We start from the raw sequence: 16,310 nt of genomic DNA on the forward strand, positions 1-16,310 counted from the left end.
GAGAGAGAGAGAGGGTGAGTTGCTGTGAAATAATAATCCTCTTGTACGCTGTCAATATTTGCTGCTCAGTTTAGTTTAATAAAAAGGTGATTGGCTGGTAGCCAGGCAGGAATTATTGTTGGGACCACCAAACTAGGAAAACAATGGGAAGAGTAAGGGTAGAGTCCAAGGAGATGCCAGCCAGCTGCCAAGGAAGCAGGACATGTTGAGAATGAGGTAGCAAGTCATGAGTCATGGAGCAAACAATAGATAAAAAACATGGGGTAATTTAAACCTAAGAGTTAGGTAGTAAGAAGCCCAAGGTACTGGCTAAGCATTTGTAATTAATATTAAGCCTCTGGGTGATTATTTGAGAGCAGTTCAGGGACAGGAAAACTCAGCCAAGAAATGGTACCTACTGTGGACCATAGATCCACATTAAAAAATCGTAAAAAAAAGTTTCTAAACACAGAGAGCCAGTCCCACAGTCTCCTGCCAGTCACTCCTCCCAACAGCTGCCTGTGAGATGGACCCAGCAGCCAACTGGTATGAGCTAAGTCATGGGCAGGTTCTGCAGTCTCTCATACAGTCCACAGTCTAGAGACTCTCCCAGCCATTGCCTGCAGGCTTGAGAGCTCTGCCAACATGCTGCATGGCGGCTTTAGGGTTTTTGCTCATGCAGAGAGAAAAGTTTATAGATAGGCAGTAAAGACAGATTCAGGCAAAAATAAAAACCTCTGAATGGGTTACAGTATGTTAAAAATATATATGTAGGTCTGAGAGAGAAAAGAAAAAGGGTAGAAAAGGTCCTTTAAAAGGGAATAGAGTAATAAAAATATAATTAGCTATGTAAAGATGAGAAATACACAGAGTCTGTATCCTGTATGTTAATATGGTGTCTTTGATTTTTTTTGACTAAGAGACACTCGAATATAATAACTGTTAGATTCAGCAAACCTATATATTTTATAAATATCTTGACTTCAAAATTTAAGTCAAAAGATGTGTTACTTGGAGGAGAGGTTATGCTTTTATTTCCACAGAAAATGAGAGGCTGTGGGTTCATTCTGGATTAAAAGTAATCAGGTTTGATCAAAGAAGACCCACTGAAGATCCTGGCTACAAACAAACAAAAAATAAATCTAAAAGAACTACAAGATATGTGATATGTATTTTACCTGCTCAAACACATAGTGAAAGTATCTTTAACTGACTTGTGTACACTTTTATCAATACAGATATGTATGCTACCTTCAAAAGTTTAAGTATTTTCAGAGAAAGGAAACTAAGCACCAATGAAAATGATAGTTCAGGTGATCCAGCATCCAGAACAGCTTCCAGGCTGCTGACTGTGATGATCCAGCCTCACAGAATACTACAGTCAAGACTTAACGATTATTCTAAATTTTCTCAGTTCCCCCAAAGATTACCAATGCCCTAAGCAACAGGAAGTAGTCTAGAAATCTATGCCCATGGTCCAAATAAATGGGCTATTTGGTTATGGATATTTATTATTATTTAAGAGAGAGTTGGTTACAAGTTGCTATGGATAATGGTCAGAAAAAAGTTGGACAAAAGAGATCAGATTCATGAATCTCTTTCTGAAAGGAAAAAGGGGTATATAGAGACACATCTCCCTGCCTCTCCCAAGCCTTCCGTAGTGTATTCAAGGTCCTTGACTCAGGACCAGTGTCCTGCTCCTGCACTAAGGCCATCCACCCAGAGGGGTGAGAGGCTGTCCTCCAGACAGGCCTGAAGATTCCCACAAGGGAGTGCGGGCACCTTTAGCTTGTGCTGCAAGGTTCCCTGTGTGATTTTCGACCCCTGCCCTGTCCCCACCTTTGCCCTTTTGTCCCTGCGGTGTCCTGGGGCTACCAGCATCCCTGATTCAGTGCTGAGGAGTTCCATCCAGTCAGTAATAGTTCCTACTCCTGCACTGAGGAGATCCACCCAGAGTCAGTCACAGCAAAGATTGGACCAAGACACCAAGTCTCTCCTGGCTCCATTTGAAGGAAGAGATGGGAAGGTGCCAATGCAAGAACTCCTCCAACAACACGAAAGGCAACATGACATCACCAGAATCCAGGCATCCAGAAACAGCAAGAATTGAACACCCTACTCCAGAAGAAATAGAAGAAATTGACCTTAAACAGTACTTTATGAAAATAATAGAGGACCTTAAACAGGAGGTAAAAAACTGCCATAAAGAAATGGAGATGACAAACCAAAAGGTAGACAAAATAAATAAATCTCTCAAAGATACCCAAGAAAGACAAGAAAACCAAGAAAAAGCAATCAAACAGGCAAGGGAAACAGTTCAAGACCTGAAAAATGAAATGGCGGTAATGAAGAAAACACAATCCGAGGGAAGACTGGAAATGGAAATTCTGAGTAAATAAACAGAAACTACAGAGACAAGTATTACCAACAGAATACAAGAGATGGAAGAAAGAATCTCAGACTCTGAAGATACTATCGAGGAAATAAACTCACAGATTAAAGAACAAAACAAATCCAACAAATTCTTAACACAAAACATCCAGGAAATCTGGGACACCATGAAAAGACCAAACCTAAGAATAATTGGGGTAGAAGAAGGAGAAGAATTACAACTCAAAGGCCCAGAAAATATATTCAACAAAATTATAGAAGAAAACTTCCCCAGCCTAAAGAAGGATATTCCTATGAAGGTACAAGAAGCCTACAGAACACCAAATAGACTGGATCAAAAGAAAGCATCCCCACGCCATATAATAATCAAAACACAAAACATACAGAATAAAGAATAGATATTAAGAGCTGCAAAGGAAAAAGGTCAAGTGACATATAAAGGGAAACCTATCAGAATTACACCTGACTTCTCAATGGAGACCATGAATGCCAGAAGGTCTTGGATAGATGTGCTACAGACACTAAGGGAACATGGATGCAAACCCAGACTACTATACCCAGCAAAGCTTGCATTCAACATCGATGGAGAAAACAAGATATTCCAGGACAAAAACAGATTTAAACAATACGTAGCCACAAATCCAGCCTTACAGAAAGTAATAGAAGGAAAATCACAAACCAAGGAGTCCAACAATGCCCACAATAACTCAGACATCTAGCGACCCTTCACCAGCACAACTAGAAGAAGGGAAACACACAAACTCTACTACCAAAAAAATGACCGGAGTTAATAACCACTGGTCATTAATATCACTTAATATCAATGGACTCAACTCATCTATAAAAAGGCACAGGCTAAGAGGTTGGATATGAAAACAGGATCCAACATTCTGCTGTTTACAAGAAACACACCTCAACCACAAAGACAGACATCTACTCAGAGTAAAGGGTTGGGAAAAAGTTTATCAAGCAAATGGACCTAAGAAACAAGCAGGTGTGGCCATACTAATTTCTGTCAATCAGACAGAAACCTAACAGAGAAATAAGAGACTTAATGGAGGTAATGAACCAAATGGACTTAACAGACATCTACAGAATATTCCACCCAAATAGGAAAGAATATACCTTCTTCTCTGCAGCTCATGGAACCTTCTCAAAAATTGACCACATGCTCGGTAACAAAGCAAACTTCCACAGATACAAAAAAATATTAGTAACCACCTGTGTCTTATCGTATCACCATGGATTAAAGTTAGACTTCAACAACAATACTACCCCCAGAAAGCCTACAAACTCATGGAAACTGAACAGTCAACTACTGAACCACACCTGGGTCAAGGAAGAAATAAAGAAAGAAATTAAAGTCTTCCTTGAATTTAATGAAAATAAAGACACAACATACTCAAACCTTTGGGACACTATGAAAGCAGTGCTAAGAGGAAAGTTCATAGCACTAAGTGCCCACTTAAAGAAAACGGAGAAAGCACTCATTGGAGACTTAACAGCTCACCTGAAAGCTCTAGAAAAAAAGAAGCAGACTCACCTAGGAGGAGTAGAAGACTGGAAATAATCAAACTGAGGGCAGAAATCAACAAAATAGAAACACAGAAAACAATCCAAAGAACCAATGAAATAAAAAGCTGGTTCTTGGAGAAAATCAACAAGATTGACAAACCCCTATCCAAACTAATCAAACGGCAGAGAGAGCACACGCAAATTAATAAGATCAGAAATGAAAAGGGAGACATAACCACAGACACAGAGGAAATTCAGAGAATCATTAGATCTTACTACAAAAGCCTGTATGCCACAAAAGTGGAAAATGTAAAAGAAATGGATATTTTTTAGATAAGTACCATATACCAAAGTTGAACCAAGATCAGGTGAACAATCTAAATAGACCTGTTAGTCGTGAAGAATTAGAAGCTGTTATCAAAAACCTCCCTACCAAAAAAAGCCCAGGACTAGATGGTTTCAATGCAGAATTCTACCAGAACTTCCATGAAGAGCTAATACCTATACTCCTTAATGTATTTCACAATATAGAAACAGAAGAGTCATTGCCAAATTCCTTTTATGAAGCCACAGTTACCCTGATACCGAACCACACAAAGACTCAACCAAGAAAGAGAATTACAGGCCAATCTCACTCATGAACATCGATGCAAAAATTCTCAATAAAATACTGGCAAACCGAATCCAAGAACACATTAGAAAAATTATCCATTATGATCAAGTAGGCTTCATCCCAGAAATGCAGGGCTGGTTCAACATAAGAAAATCTATCAATGTAATCCATCATATAAATAAACTGAAAGAAAAAAAACCATACGATTATTTCATTAGATGCTGAAAAGGCATTTGACAAAATTCAACACCCTTTTGTGATAAAGGTCTTGGAGAGGGTAGGGATACAAGGTTCATACCTAAATATAATAAAAACTATTTACAGCAAGCCGACAGCTAACATCAAATTAAATGGAGAGAAACTCAAAGTCATTCCACTAAAATCAGGAACACGACAAGGCTGTCCACTCTCTCCATATCTCTTCAATATAGTGCTTGAAGTTCTAGCAATAGCAATAAGACAGCATAAGGAGATCAAGGGGATTCGAATTGGAAAGGAAGAAGTTAAACTTTCATTATTTGCAGACGATATGATAGTGTACATAAGTGACCCCAAAAACTCTACCAAAGAACTCCTACAGCTGGTAAACACCTTTAGTAATGTGGCAGGATACATGATCAACTCCAAAAAAATCAGTTGCCCTCCTATACACAAAGGATAAAGAAGCAGAGAGGGAAATCAGAGAAGCATCACCTTTCACGATAGCCACAAATAGCATAAAATATCTTGGGGTAACTCTAACCAAGGAAGTGAAAGATCTATTTGACAAGAACTTTAAGTCTTTGAAGAAAGGAAATTGAAAAGGATACCAGAAAATGGAAGGATCTCCCTTGCTCTTGGATTGGGAGGATCAACACAGTAAAAATGGCAATTCTACCAAAAGCAATCTATAGATTCAATGCAATCCCCATTAAAATCTCAGCAAAATTCTTCACAGATCTTGAGAGGACAATAATCAACTTTATATGGAAAAACAAAAAACCCAGGATAGCCAAAACAATCTTATACAATAAAGGAACTTCTGGAGGCATTACCATCCCTGACTTCAAACTCTATTACAGAGCTACAGTATTGCAAACAGCTTGGTACTGGCATAAAAGCAGAGAAGTCGACCAATGGAATCAAATAGAAGACCCGGATATTAACCCACAAACCTATGAACACCTGATTTTGGACAAAGGAGCTAAAAGTATACAATGGAAGAAAGAAAGCATCTTCAACAAATGGTGCTGGCATAACTGGATGTCAACCTGTAGAAGAATGAAAATAGATCCATAACTATCACCATGCACAAAACTCAAGTCCAAATGGGTTAAAGACCTCAATATTAATCTGAATACACTGTACCTGATAGAAGAGAAAGTGGGAAGTACTCTACAACACATGGGCACAGGAGACCACTTCCTATGTACAACCCCAGCAGCACAGGCATTAAGGGCAACATTGAATAAATGGGACCTCCTGAAACTGAGAAGCTTCTGTAAAGCAAAGGCAAAAAGGCAACCTACTGATTGGGAGAAGATCTTCACCAACCCCGCAACAGACAAAGATCTGATTTCCAAAATTTATAAAGAACTCAAGAAACTAGACTTTAAAATGCTAATTAACCCAATTAAAAAATGGGTTAATTAACTGAAGTGAACAGAGAATTCTCAACAGAAGTTCAAATGGCCAAAAGACACTTAAGGTCATGCTCAACCTCCTTAGCAATCAGGGAAATGCAAATCAAAACAACCTTGAGATACCATCTTACACCTGTCAGAATGGCTAAAATAAAAAACACTAATGATAGCTTTTGCTGGAGAGGATGTGGAGTAAGAGGTACACTCATCTGTTGAGGAAGCTCCTTCTGCTCCTTCAGCCAATAGCCGCTGAGATACCAGCCCATTGGGGTGTGGTCTTTCTCTTTAAAAAAAAGCGGCCACTTCCCTCCACTTGTGCTCTGGCTTCAGGCTCTGCTTCCGGCGACTAGGCTCCCTTCCTGATTGCACCGAGGGCTGTTGGCTGGGACAGTGATCTGTAAGTTTTTCCCTTTTAAATAAATAACCATTCTATTAATCATAATTCCAAACTGGTGTGGGATTGTTTGTGACATACGCCTTCACTCATCCACTGATGGTGGGAATGCAAACTTGTGCCACCACTTTGGAAATCAGTGTGGCAGTTTCTCAAGAAATTCGGAATCAACCTACCCCAGGATCCAGCAATACCACTCTTGGGAATATACCCAAGAGATGCCCTATCATACTACAAAAGCATTTGTTCAACTATGTTATAGCAGCATTTTTTATAATAGCCAGAACCTGGAAACAACCTAGATATCCCTCAATGGAAGAATGGATACAGAAAGTGTGGAATATATACACTACTCAGCAGTAAAAAACAATGACATCTTGAACTTTGCATGCAAATGGATGGAAATAGAAAACACTATTCTGAGCGAGGTAACCCAGACCTAAAAGGATGATTTGGGTATGTACTCACTCATCAGTGGATTCTAGACATAAATAAAGGTCAGTGAGCCTATAATTCCTGATCATAGAGAAGCTAAATAAGAAGGTGAACCCCAAGAAAACCATATAGTTATCCTCCTGGATATTGGAAGTAGACTAGATTGCCAGGCAAAAGTTAGGGATCTTGGGGGTGGGGGTGGGGTGGCGGTAAGGGGTGATGGGGAGAGGTGGATAGAAAAGGGAGGAGGGGAGGATGGGGAGACCCTGGGGGAATGGGATGGTTGGGATGGAGGAAAGGTGGATAGGGGTGCAGGGAAGAAGATATCTTAATTAAGGGAGCCATTTTAAGGTTAGCAAGAAACTTCACTCTAGAGGGGGTCCCAGGTATCCATGGAGATGTCCCCAGCTAGTTCCTTGGGCAGCTGAGAAGAGGGAGCCTGAAATGGCCCTTTCCTATAGCCACACTGATGAATATCTTGCATAGCACCATAGAAGCTTCATCTGGTGATGGATGGAGATAGAAACAGAGACCCACACTGGAGTGTAGGACTGAGCTCCCAAGGCCCAAATGAGGAACTGAAGGAGGGAGAACATGAGCAAGGAAGTCAGGACCTTGAGGAGTACGCCCACCCACTGAGACCACGGGGCTGGTCTAATGGGAGCTCACCAAGGCCAGCACGACCTGGACTGAAAAAAACTGGCTTTTGGGGAGCCTAGTCTGTTTAGAGGCGCACCTTCCTGGTTCTAGATGGTGTGGGTTGGACCTTGGACTTCCCACAGGGCAGGGAACCCTGATTGCTCCTTGGACTGGAAAGGGAGGGGGAGGGGGAGGGTAGTTAAGGGAGGGGGAGGGAAATAGGAGGTGGGGAGGAGACAGAAATTTTTAATAATAATAATAAAAAAGGGTATATAGAAAGGATAGAACAGAAGTGTAGATTATTGAATCTACTTTTACACCAACTATTAGTCTTAAATATTTTACATTTGTTTGGATTTTTGTATTTTAATACAAATTAAAGTTCATTTTGCTGCACAGCATATATGTTTCTACTCTTGTTTGGGTTATTGTGCTTATGTAATGCATTTAAAATGTAACACATAATGAAAAGTACAAATTAATAATCATCTATAATAGTCAAACATATACTCATGTTAGATACATTTTGAAGGTCATAAGCAGACATAAGCAGATATATTTAGATAGATAGGTTTTCTCAAACACTTGAAAGACGTACAGAATATTGCATTTAATGTGTTTAATAACCTAAGTTTTTTTTTCATGACAGTGAGACACGTCTACTCCTGGCAGCACCAATCTACTGCAGAGAAGATGATGGGCAGGTTCTGCAATCAGAGACACAAAACCTCAAAAACGCTTGATTTTGTCAGTTCCTTTCAGTAGCAATTTATTTGCGGATGCTTCTTTCTTACATAATCAATACTAAATTTCAATTGTAACTTTGTAGAAGACAGAACTCACCAAACAAGTGCAGTGTAGTCACACAGGTGGGTCATACCCACAGTTCCCCAGGATATTTAACAAATGCACAGAAGAAGGGATAAGATCTGATTAAAAGTATTGAAAACTAAACCAGTCCTAGAGGAGGGAATTTCCCAGCCAGGGCACAGGAAAAGCAAGCCATTTCCTACTCGTGGAGTTTTGAAAGAAAATGGCCCTGAAAGGAACTGGCACTATTAGGAGGTGCAGATTTGTTCGAGGGAGTGTGTCACTGTGGAGTTGGGCTTTGAGGTCTTTTTCTCAAGCTTCACTCAGTGTGACAATCAGCTGACTTCCTGTTGCCTCTGAGTCAAAATGTAGGACTCTCAGTTCCAGCACCACATCACCCTGCATGCTGCCAAGACCCATCCTGATGATAATGCACTGAACCTCTGAATGTGTAAGCGAGCTACCGCAATGAAAGGGTTTTCTTTAGAAGAGTTGCCTGTGTCATGGAGTCTCTTTATGGAAATAAAATATCCTAACCAATACACCACTTAATAGGGAGAATGCAAATGGACACACATCTCTGTCACCTCTGCAGTCTCGGGCTGAGAGAGGGAAGACTCCTCATCTCATTAGCTATTGGCAGGAAGAACATTGACGCTGCCTCCTCACAGGCCATGTGGTGACATCTACGAGCAAGCTGTCACTGCTGCCCTTTGACTCAGGAACTCCACTCTTGTTTGTTTTAGACACAAGATGATTGAAGTATGCAAATAATGAAAGTAAGCAACATCAATTACATGGTCACTGTTCTTACAGCTTGCTGGTGACAGTGAACTGTGGTAGTGACCTAAATGTCCTTCAAAAGCAGACTGGTGTAAAACTCACAGTGAGGACTGTCAAGATGGCTCAGTTAATGAAGGAGCCAGCAAACAAGGCTGATGACTTCAGTGGTACCCCAGAAACCACAAGACAGAAGGAAAGAACCAACTCTTCTACATTGTCCCTGACTCCATGACACATGCACACATAAATAAATGCAATCAAATTATGAATCTCTTCCTCCATGTACAAGCACTCTGAATAGCAGGTAGCTGGTAAAAAGAAGAATGAAGTAAATGTGCAAACATTCCGGTGAAGGGTTCTATAAGGTTTCTACTTTTCAAATAACCTAAGGCTCTGAATGCAGAACAAATACACATTAAGTAGTTATGAAAATAAGTTATGCAAGAAAAGCAAAGGAAAAGATGAAGAGGCATTAAGAAAGCTGGCTGCTCAGCCAAAGGATGGGAGCTCAGTTCCCAGCACCCATGGTGAAGGGTTCTATAAGGTTTCTACTTTTCAAATAACCTAAGGCTCTAAATGCAGAACTATAGTACAAAATGAAAATACTCATTAAATAGTTATGAAAATAAGTTATGCACAGAGAAGCAAAGGAAAAGATAAAGAGGCTGAAGAGGTTAGCAGTTAAGAACACTGGCTGTTCATCCAAAGGACGGAAGCTCAGTTCCCAGCACTCATGTCTGGCAGCACAGAAACATCTGTACTACAAGTACAGAGATCTGATACCCTCTTCTGGTCTCAAAAGGCACCTGACCTAATTTCTCTCTCTCTCTCTCTCTCTCTCTCTCTCTCTCTCTCCTTGTCTTTGTCTGTCTCTCTGTCGCTGTGTTTCTCTTTTGTCTCTTTCTCTTTCCAACATGCACACACGCATGTATGCACACACACACACACACACATACAGACACACGGAGCATATATGTTTTAGAAGATAAGTACCAAGGCATGATGAATGCACCTTTAGTCCCAGTACTTGGAAGGCAGAAACAGGTGGGTCTCTGTTGTGAGTCTCGGGCCAGCCTGGCTTATATAACAAGTTTCACAACAGCCTAGAGAGCATTATAAAAGGACAAAAACCCAAAAGCTGTCTAATATGTATATGAAGGCTGAACCCAAGACTAGGAACTGTGGGGTGTGTGTATGGACGACAGTTAAAGTGGTTGTATCTTTTCTATATTTCCACAAGGCTTGAAAGCTTATAAAACACATTTCATTATGAAACAGGCCTGGTGGTGCCGCCCTGAAACCCCAGTCACTGAAAAAAAAAAAACATGAGACAGGATCACAAGTTCAAGGCCAAAGTGGGCTGTAGAATGAGTTCAAAGCCAGCCTGAGTGACATAGCAAACCTCAATTCTAAAATCTTTAAAATAAGTAGAGATATATAGGCAGGCATACTCAAGGCCCTAGGTTCAACAGCAGTACAGGAAATGTATCTCTTCCTGTGCAGTGGCAAACACCGTGACCGGCACTGTTTCTGAGGAGCACATCTGATCACCACTGTGGAGCAGACAGAGGTCGGCCATGTCCTTGTCAGAGGAGTCACCCTCCTAGGACAGGACGCTGAAGTGAAGATAAAAACGTGCAGCTTGCCATGGCCGTCACTAGCACGGGCCTAGTTCTTTTTCCTTCTTGATTAAAATCTGACAGCGAGAGCTCAGACCAGGAGTGAGCCTGGGACAGCTTCCTAGGTGACACATCCTGCCAGACAGGTAGGAGGCCAGGACAGAGGGGACCCAGCTGCTGACCCTGAGACTCTGCTATTTGAATTTCTTCCCTGAGGTGACTTAGTGAAAGCAGGGAGAGGCAGAGGGACTGAGAACACTCAGAGTTCATGAGATAACAACAGAGTCATGTCACAGAGGTCGCCAGGAGTCCCTGACAGCTGTGACCAGAGTCTCCTGAAAGCTGACAGTGTTGCACACAAGAACGTTATGACTGTGGGTTATGGCAAGCTGGCCTTGTCAGCAGATATCTTTTCAGTTTTAAAAGCTCAGTGTTCTCTCTGTCTGTCTTTCTGTGTCTGTCAGTCTCTGACTCTCTCCTCTCTCTCTCTCTCTCTCTCTCTCTCTCTCTCTGTGTGTGTTTCTGTCACTCTCACTGTCTCTCTGTCTCCATCTCTCCCTCTCCCTACCTCTCTCTTGTCTCTCCTTTGTAACTACAGTGCAGAACTTCTTCATGTCCAGGGCTTTGGACTGACTGAAGCTGCAGCCACTTAATTAAGACATGAAATCACCCACGCTGTCAGAGGGCAAAGTTACAGAGGGAGAAAGACTCACCTGTTGCTGAAGCTGCCACCTTCTGTCTCCCAACTCCTGCCAGGGTCATAGAAGGGTGAGCTCTGATCCTTGGTCTCCTCACAGGCTTCCAGACCCTGAGTTGTGGCCCACAGCTGAGAGCAGGAAGTCAGCCTGAACTCTAACTCCCAGAGGGCTCCGCCCAAATGGGGAAAAGAGAACCGAAAGTATTTTTCTACTCTCAAATGTGCTCTGCAGTACTGTCCCTTCCTTGTTTCCTGAAATGTGGAAGCAGTGGCGAGCAGAAAGAGGGAACTAGAAGATTACGAAGGGGCACACTAGGGACATCCAGGGCCAGCTCCCAGGAGTGCCTTATTTATGCAAAAAAAAAAAAAAACAAAAAAAAAACAAAAAAAAAAAACCAAAAAAACAAAAAAACAAACAAACAGCAACCCAAAAGCAACAACAACAAAACTCCCCTCAAATCCAAACAATCCTTAATCACCTCTGTGTCTAGGGAGCAGTTTTACCAGGCTTGGCTGTATAATCCCCTGCCCTTTTTTGTCTTGTCCCTGACTGAAGTGGCTTCGGTGGGAGAGAGATGGGGGTGGAGGGTCAAACACTTTCAGGTTCTCTTTCAGGCTAGCAGGAGAATCCAGAGCTGGATTCTGACCAAGAGAAGCTTTCCTCAGACCTCAGGGGAAGTAGGGTTGGAGGGGGAGATCGCCAGCTTTTAGACACTCTGGGTCAGAGCACTGACTGAGGAGTTGTCATCCCAGGTAGAACCCAAAGGTAGGAGGAAGCTGACATAGTGGCCACCAGGGCATAAGGACAAAGAACTTGTCCACCCTTCTGAGATGTGGACCTGGAGAGAGTTGGGCAGACACCTCCAGGGAGTCCTTCCAGAAAACCCCTGAGGGATCAGCAGGACACACCAGGCTCCTCTCTGTTGCTCTGTCCGGGAAGACTTTCTCTGAGGAACCAGGGAACTGGGTGAGCCTTTGTCCTGTCAGGTCTCCAGCAGTCTTCTTGCCTGTGCAGACCAGGGCACTGTTCTCATCCATAGCTCTAATGCACAGGGACAGGCAGGTGTGGGGCTGGAGCGGGGCTGACTGACAGCAGCAGTCTGAGGCCAGGCCTGAGGTCAGATTTCAGGGCTTCTTTCACTGCCTCACATTTTAGCCATGACTTCAATTCTACTTATATCAGGAATAAAACGTTTTAAAACTACTTTATTTGATTTTAATTCATGCATTTGTGTTTCTGTATAGGGTATGCACACGGGAGTGCATGTGGCTAAGGATGTAAAAAGACCATGTGGGATCCCTGAAGCTGGAGTCAGAGGCAGCTGTGTCACCAGATGTAGGTGCTGGGAACCAGACCCTGGTCCTCTGTAAGAGCAGGAAGCTCTCAACAGCTGACCCATCTCTAGCCCCAGACAGTATTTTGATCCTCATCCTGTCTCTTCATGTTGCCTATCTGTCAGATGGTCTAGGACCAAGGCTGATAAACTTGGGGCTATGAGGCCCTAAACTTGTTTAACCCTAAGCCTAAGCCTGTGCCTATTTCCTCAAGTTTGCTTCTACCTGAGAACCAGGCGAGGAGAGGCCGGAAGCTGTACTGTGATGCTCTTTTACTTCTTTTGGCTCTTTGAGGGGTATGCCAGCCAGCTCCCAAATAAATCACACATGGAGGCTTATTCTTAGTTATAAATGCTTGTCCTTGGCTTGGTTGTTGCTTGTCAGTTTTTACTTAACTTATTCCATCTACCTTTTGTCTCTGGGCTTTTCCTGTTCTCTTCTGTATATCTTACTTCCCTTCTTACTCTGTGGCTGCCTAAGTGGCTGGGTGCTGGGTGTCTAGTCCCTGCTGTCCTCCTCTCCATCTCTTTCCCCTTTCTTTCATCTCCTTTCTTCTCCTATTTATGCCCTTTGTCTGCCCAGCCCTTCCTATCCTTGCTCCTGTCTTGCTATTGGCCGTTCAGCTCTTTATTAGGACAATCAGGTGTTCTAGACAGGCACAGTAACACAACTTCACAGAGTTAAACAAATGTAGCATAAACAAAAGTCACACACTTATAAAGAATATTCCCCAAAAGGAAGTCCTGGGCAATTCCATCATCATTATGCAATTATTCTCAGGGCCCGGAGGGCATTGGGTGGCAACATCTGAGCTCTTAGAGACTGTGTTGAGACTGAGTGAATTCACTTAACAGCCAGACTTCTGCCTAGAACCTTCTGGAGTAACATAAGGAATGTGAAACTTTGGATGTCACAGACTTTGAACTGTGTGAGATGCTGGGGAGATAGAGGAGGAAACATGAATATTTCTAATGAGAAGTGTGAACGGGAAAAGATCCCAAGGCAGTGAAGGAGAAAGTCAAGGACAGGGGCACACAGGAGGTCTACCTGCCATCTTCTGAAGACCTGAGGACCATCCATGAGAAACACGGGTGAAGAAGTCCAGGGTCCTGATAACGCCCAGGGGCAGGCGGGATGCTGGTCCAGGGACTCATGTCCGGGGAGTCCCTACCTCGAGTCTGCATCATCTCCCATAGCCCTTCAGTTCAGCTTCTGTGTCTTCAAGTGGACAAGGACTGAGATTCCCTGTGTCCTGGGTACAGATGGGAGACCCAGAGGCACTGCAGCCCATTGACATCACAGATGTCTTTCCTTTACATTCCATGCCACAGAGGCTGGCTGTGTGCACAGCACACAGCACGGAAAAAGCTGGTGAACTCCCTTCTCCCCTTCCTCTTTTTTCTTCATTATTATTTTATTTACCTTTTCATTTCTGTGCATTTGTGTTTTGCCAGCACTTATGTCTGTATGAAAGTGTCAGATCCACTGGAACTAGAGTTACAGTCAGCTGTGAGCTGCCATGTGGGTACTGAGTATTGAACCCCGGTACTCTGGAAGATCACACAGTGTTCCTACCAAGTGATTCATCATCACTGTCCTAACCACTGAGCCATCATCACTATCCTAACCACTGACCCATCATCCCTATCCTAACTACTGACCCATCACCCCTATCCTAACTATTGATTCATCATCCCTATCCTAACTACTGAGCCATCATCACTATCCTAACTACTGAGCCATCATCACTATCCTAACTACTGAGCCATCATCACTATCCTAACTACTGAGCCATCATCCCTATCCTAACTACTGAGCCATCATCACTATCCTAACTACTGAGCCATCATCACTATCCTAACTACTGAGCTATCATCACTATCAGAGGGCAGTAGCCACTTTCTGGACAAAGTGGGCTCCAGCAAGGTCTACACTACCCCCTCGTGGTTGTTATAAGTAGTAGTCTCCTTAGACCTGGATTCTATTGCCTTTGATGAGAACCAAACATCCTTTTCACCAGCTGTGGAAACACTTGGGACTCCTGGTAGAAGCTCTGAGTTATGGCATAATCTTAATATTTGACAATCCATGAGCATAAATGAGCTTTTTGCCTATACAGAAACTCTTGGTTCAATTTTACAGGGAGTTACAGTGAAAATGGCTCATCCACACCTCCTGGAAAATCCCATCTTCCTTCCCAGAAGGCTACATTCAGCTTGTGAGCACCAGGGAGGCCCTATCACACTAGAATTCAAATCATTTTGTCCCTCACCCTGAAGTCTTACGGTGGTGACCTGCAGTCTCCTCTAAGAACATAGTTCTCACTGGATCATAATTTAAAACACTTCAGAGTATTAAACAGTTTCAACAATAGATATGGTGATGTTTGAAGAGAATAATTAGACTTAAAGAAGTGTTTCATGTGAGACCATCAGAAAGTACTCTGAATCCCCACTTCAATACACTCCTGTCTCCCTTTGGGTGATCTTAACCGTCTTCTTTCCCCTTGAGTCCACACAGCTCTCTCCAAAGAGAATAGAAACGCAGAGAATGGAGACATTTTATTGATAGTCTTTGACTCCCTCATCCATGAATCCTCCTAGAGGATATTCACCCCATGAAGTGTGGAGCCATGCTGAATGAAGGACCTTGGGTATCCATGGTAGCTTCCATGCCAAGCTATAGTGATAACAGTTCAGATGGAGTTCTAAACAGAACACCTGGATATCAGCCAGGCCCTTGACTTTCTCTTTCTGAAATTTCTTCTTCATTCTCATGAGATTCTGTTTGTTCTGAGTTTTGTTTGTTTGTTTTATGCTTTTTGTTTTTCCAGATTCTACACACTAGAAAGTCTTCTACCGAAGTTCAGACTGTCCCAAACAAGACTGTGACTGCTCTCAAAATCAGGCAATAGGAAGCAGGAGGTTGATTCTTGGTCAGCCGACTCACAAGTTCTGACCTCTCTCCCCAATCCAGTCTGAGTTCTTCCTTCTGCAGAGGTCTCAGACTGTTTGGGTTTTCACACAGCATCCAAAATTACTACCCAAGTCACAGACTAGTCTCAAGTGCTTCTTCAGGAATAAGAAACCAAGCTTCCTTATTCCTCACTGAACTCAGCATAGGAATCCTGTTTATTCCCATACCCAGCCTGGTTCTGGAGACCAGACAAAGCCTTCTGAACTGCTTTACCCACTCAGGGGACACAAGTGCCCCTACCCAGCAGCAGCAGCAGACGTGAAGCATGCCTTTAGGAGGTGAGACAAAGCTCAGAACCACACACTCTTGTGCTTGCACACTCAAAGGAATGAGTCAGTTTCAGTAAAGTAGGGAACACACCTGTGGAAAAGTCAGAGATGGCTCTAGACTTTGAACTGGAGTTAGTACAGGCCATTTCTACAAAATTGATGTAGATGTTGTGCAAAGCCTCAGAATTCCTCTTCTTTGCTGAAGGAGATGGAGTGATAGCATCAGTCTGGTC

General features: G+C 42.7%; 1 protein-coding gene across 1 annotated transcript in view; it reads right to left on the bottom strand.

The window, feature by feature from the left end:
* The window catches only part of LOC119821947 (nuclear autoantigen Sp-100-like), a 74,477-nt gene extending 61,942 nt beyond the window's left edge, over window positions 1–12,535 (bottom strand). The window contains exons 1-2 of the mRNA XM_038341034.1: window positions 12,407–12,535; window positions 11,514–11,749 (exon numbers count right to left, since the gene is read on the bottom strand). Of these exons, the coding sequence (XP_038196962.1) occupies window positions 11,514–11,749; window positions 12,407–12,535 (365 nt within the window). The remainder of the gene's footprint in view (window positions 1–11,513; window positions 11,750–12,406) is intronic.
* Window positions 12,536–16,310: the final 3,775 nt, after the last annotated feature.

The sequence above is a fragment of the Arvicola amphibius genome, chromosome 8 (assembly GCF_903992535.2).
Source record: "Arvicola amphibius chromosome 8, mArvAmp1.2, whole genome shotgun sequence".
NCBI lineage: Eukaryota > Metazoa > Chordata > Mammalia > Rodentia > Cricetidae > Arvicola > Arvicola amphibius.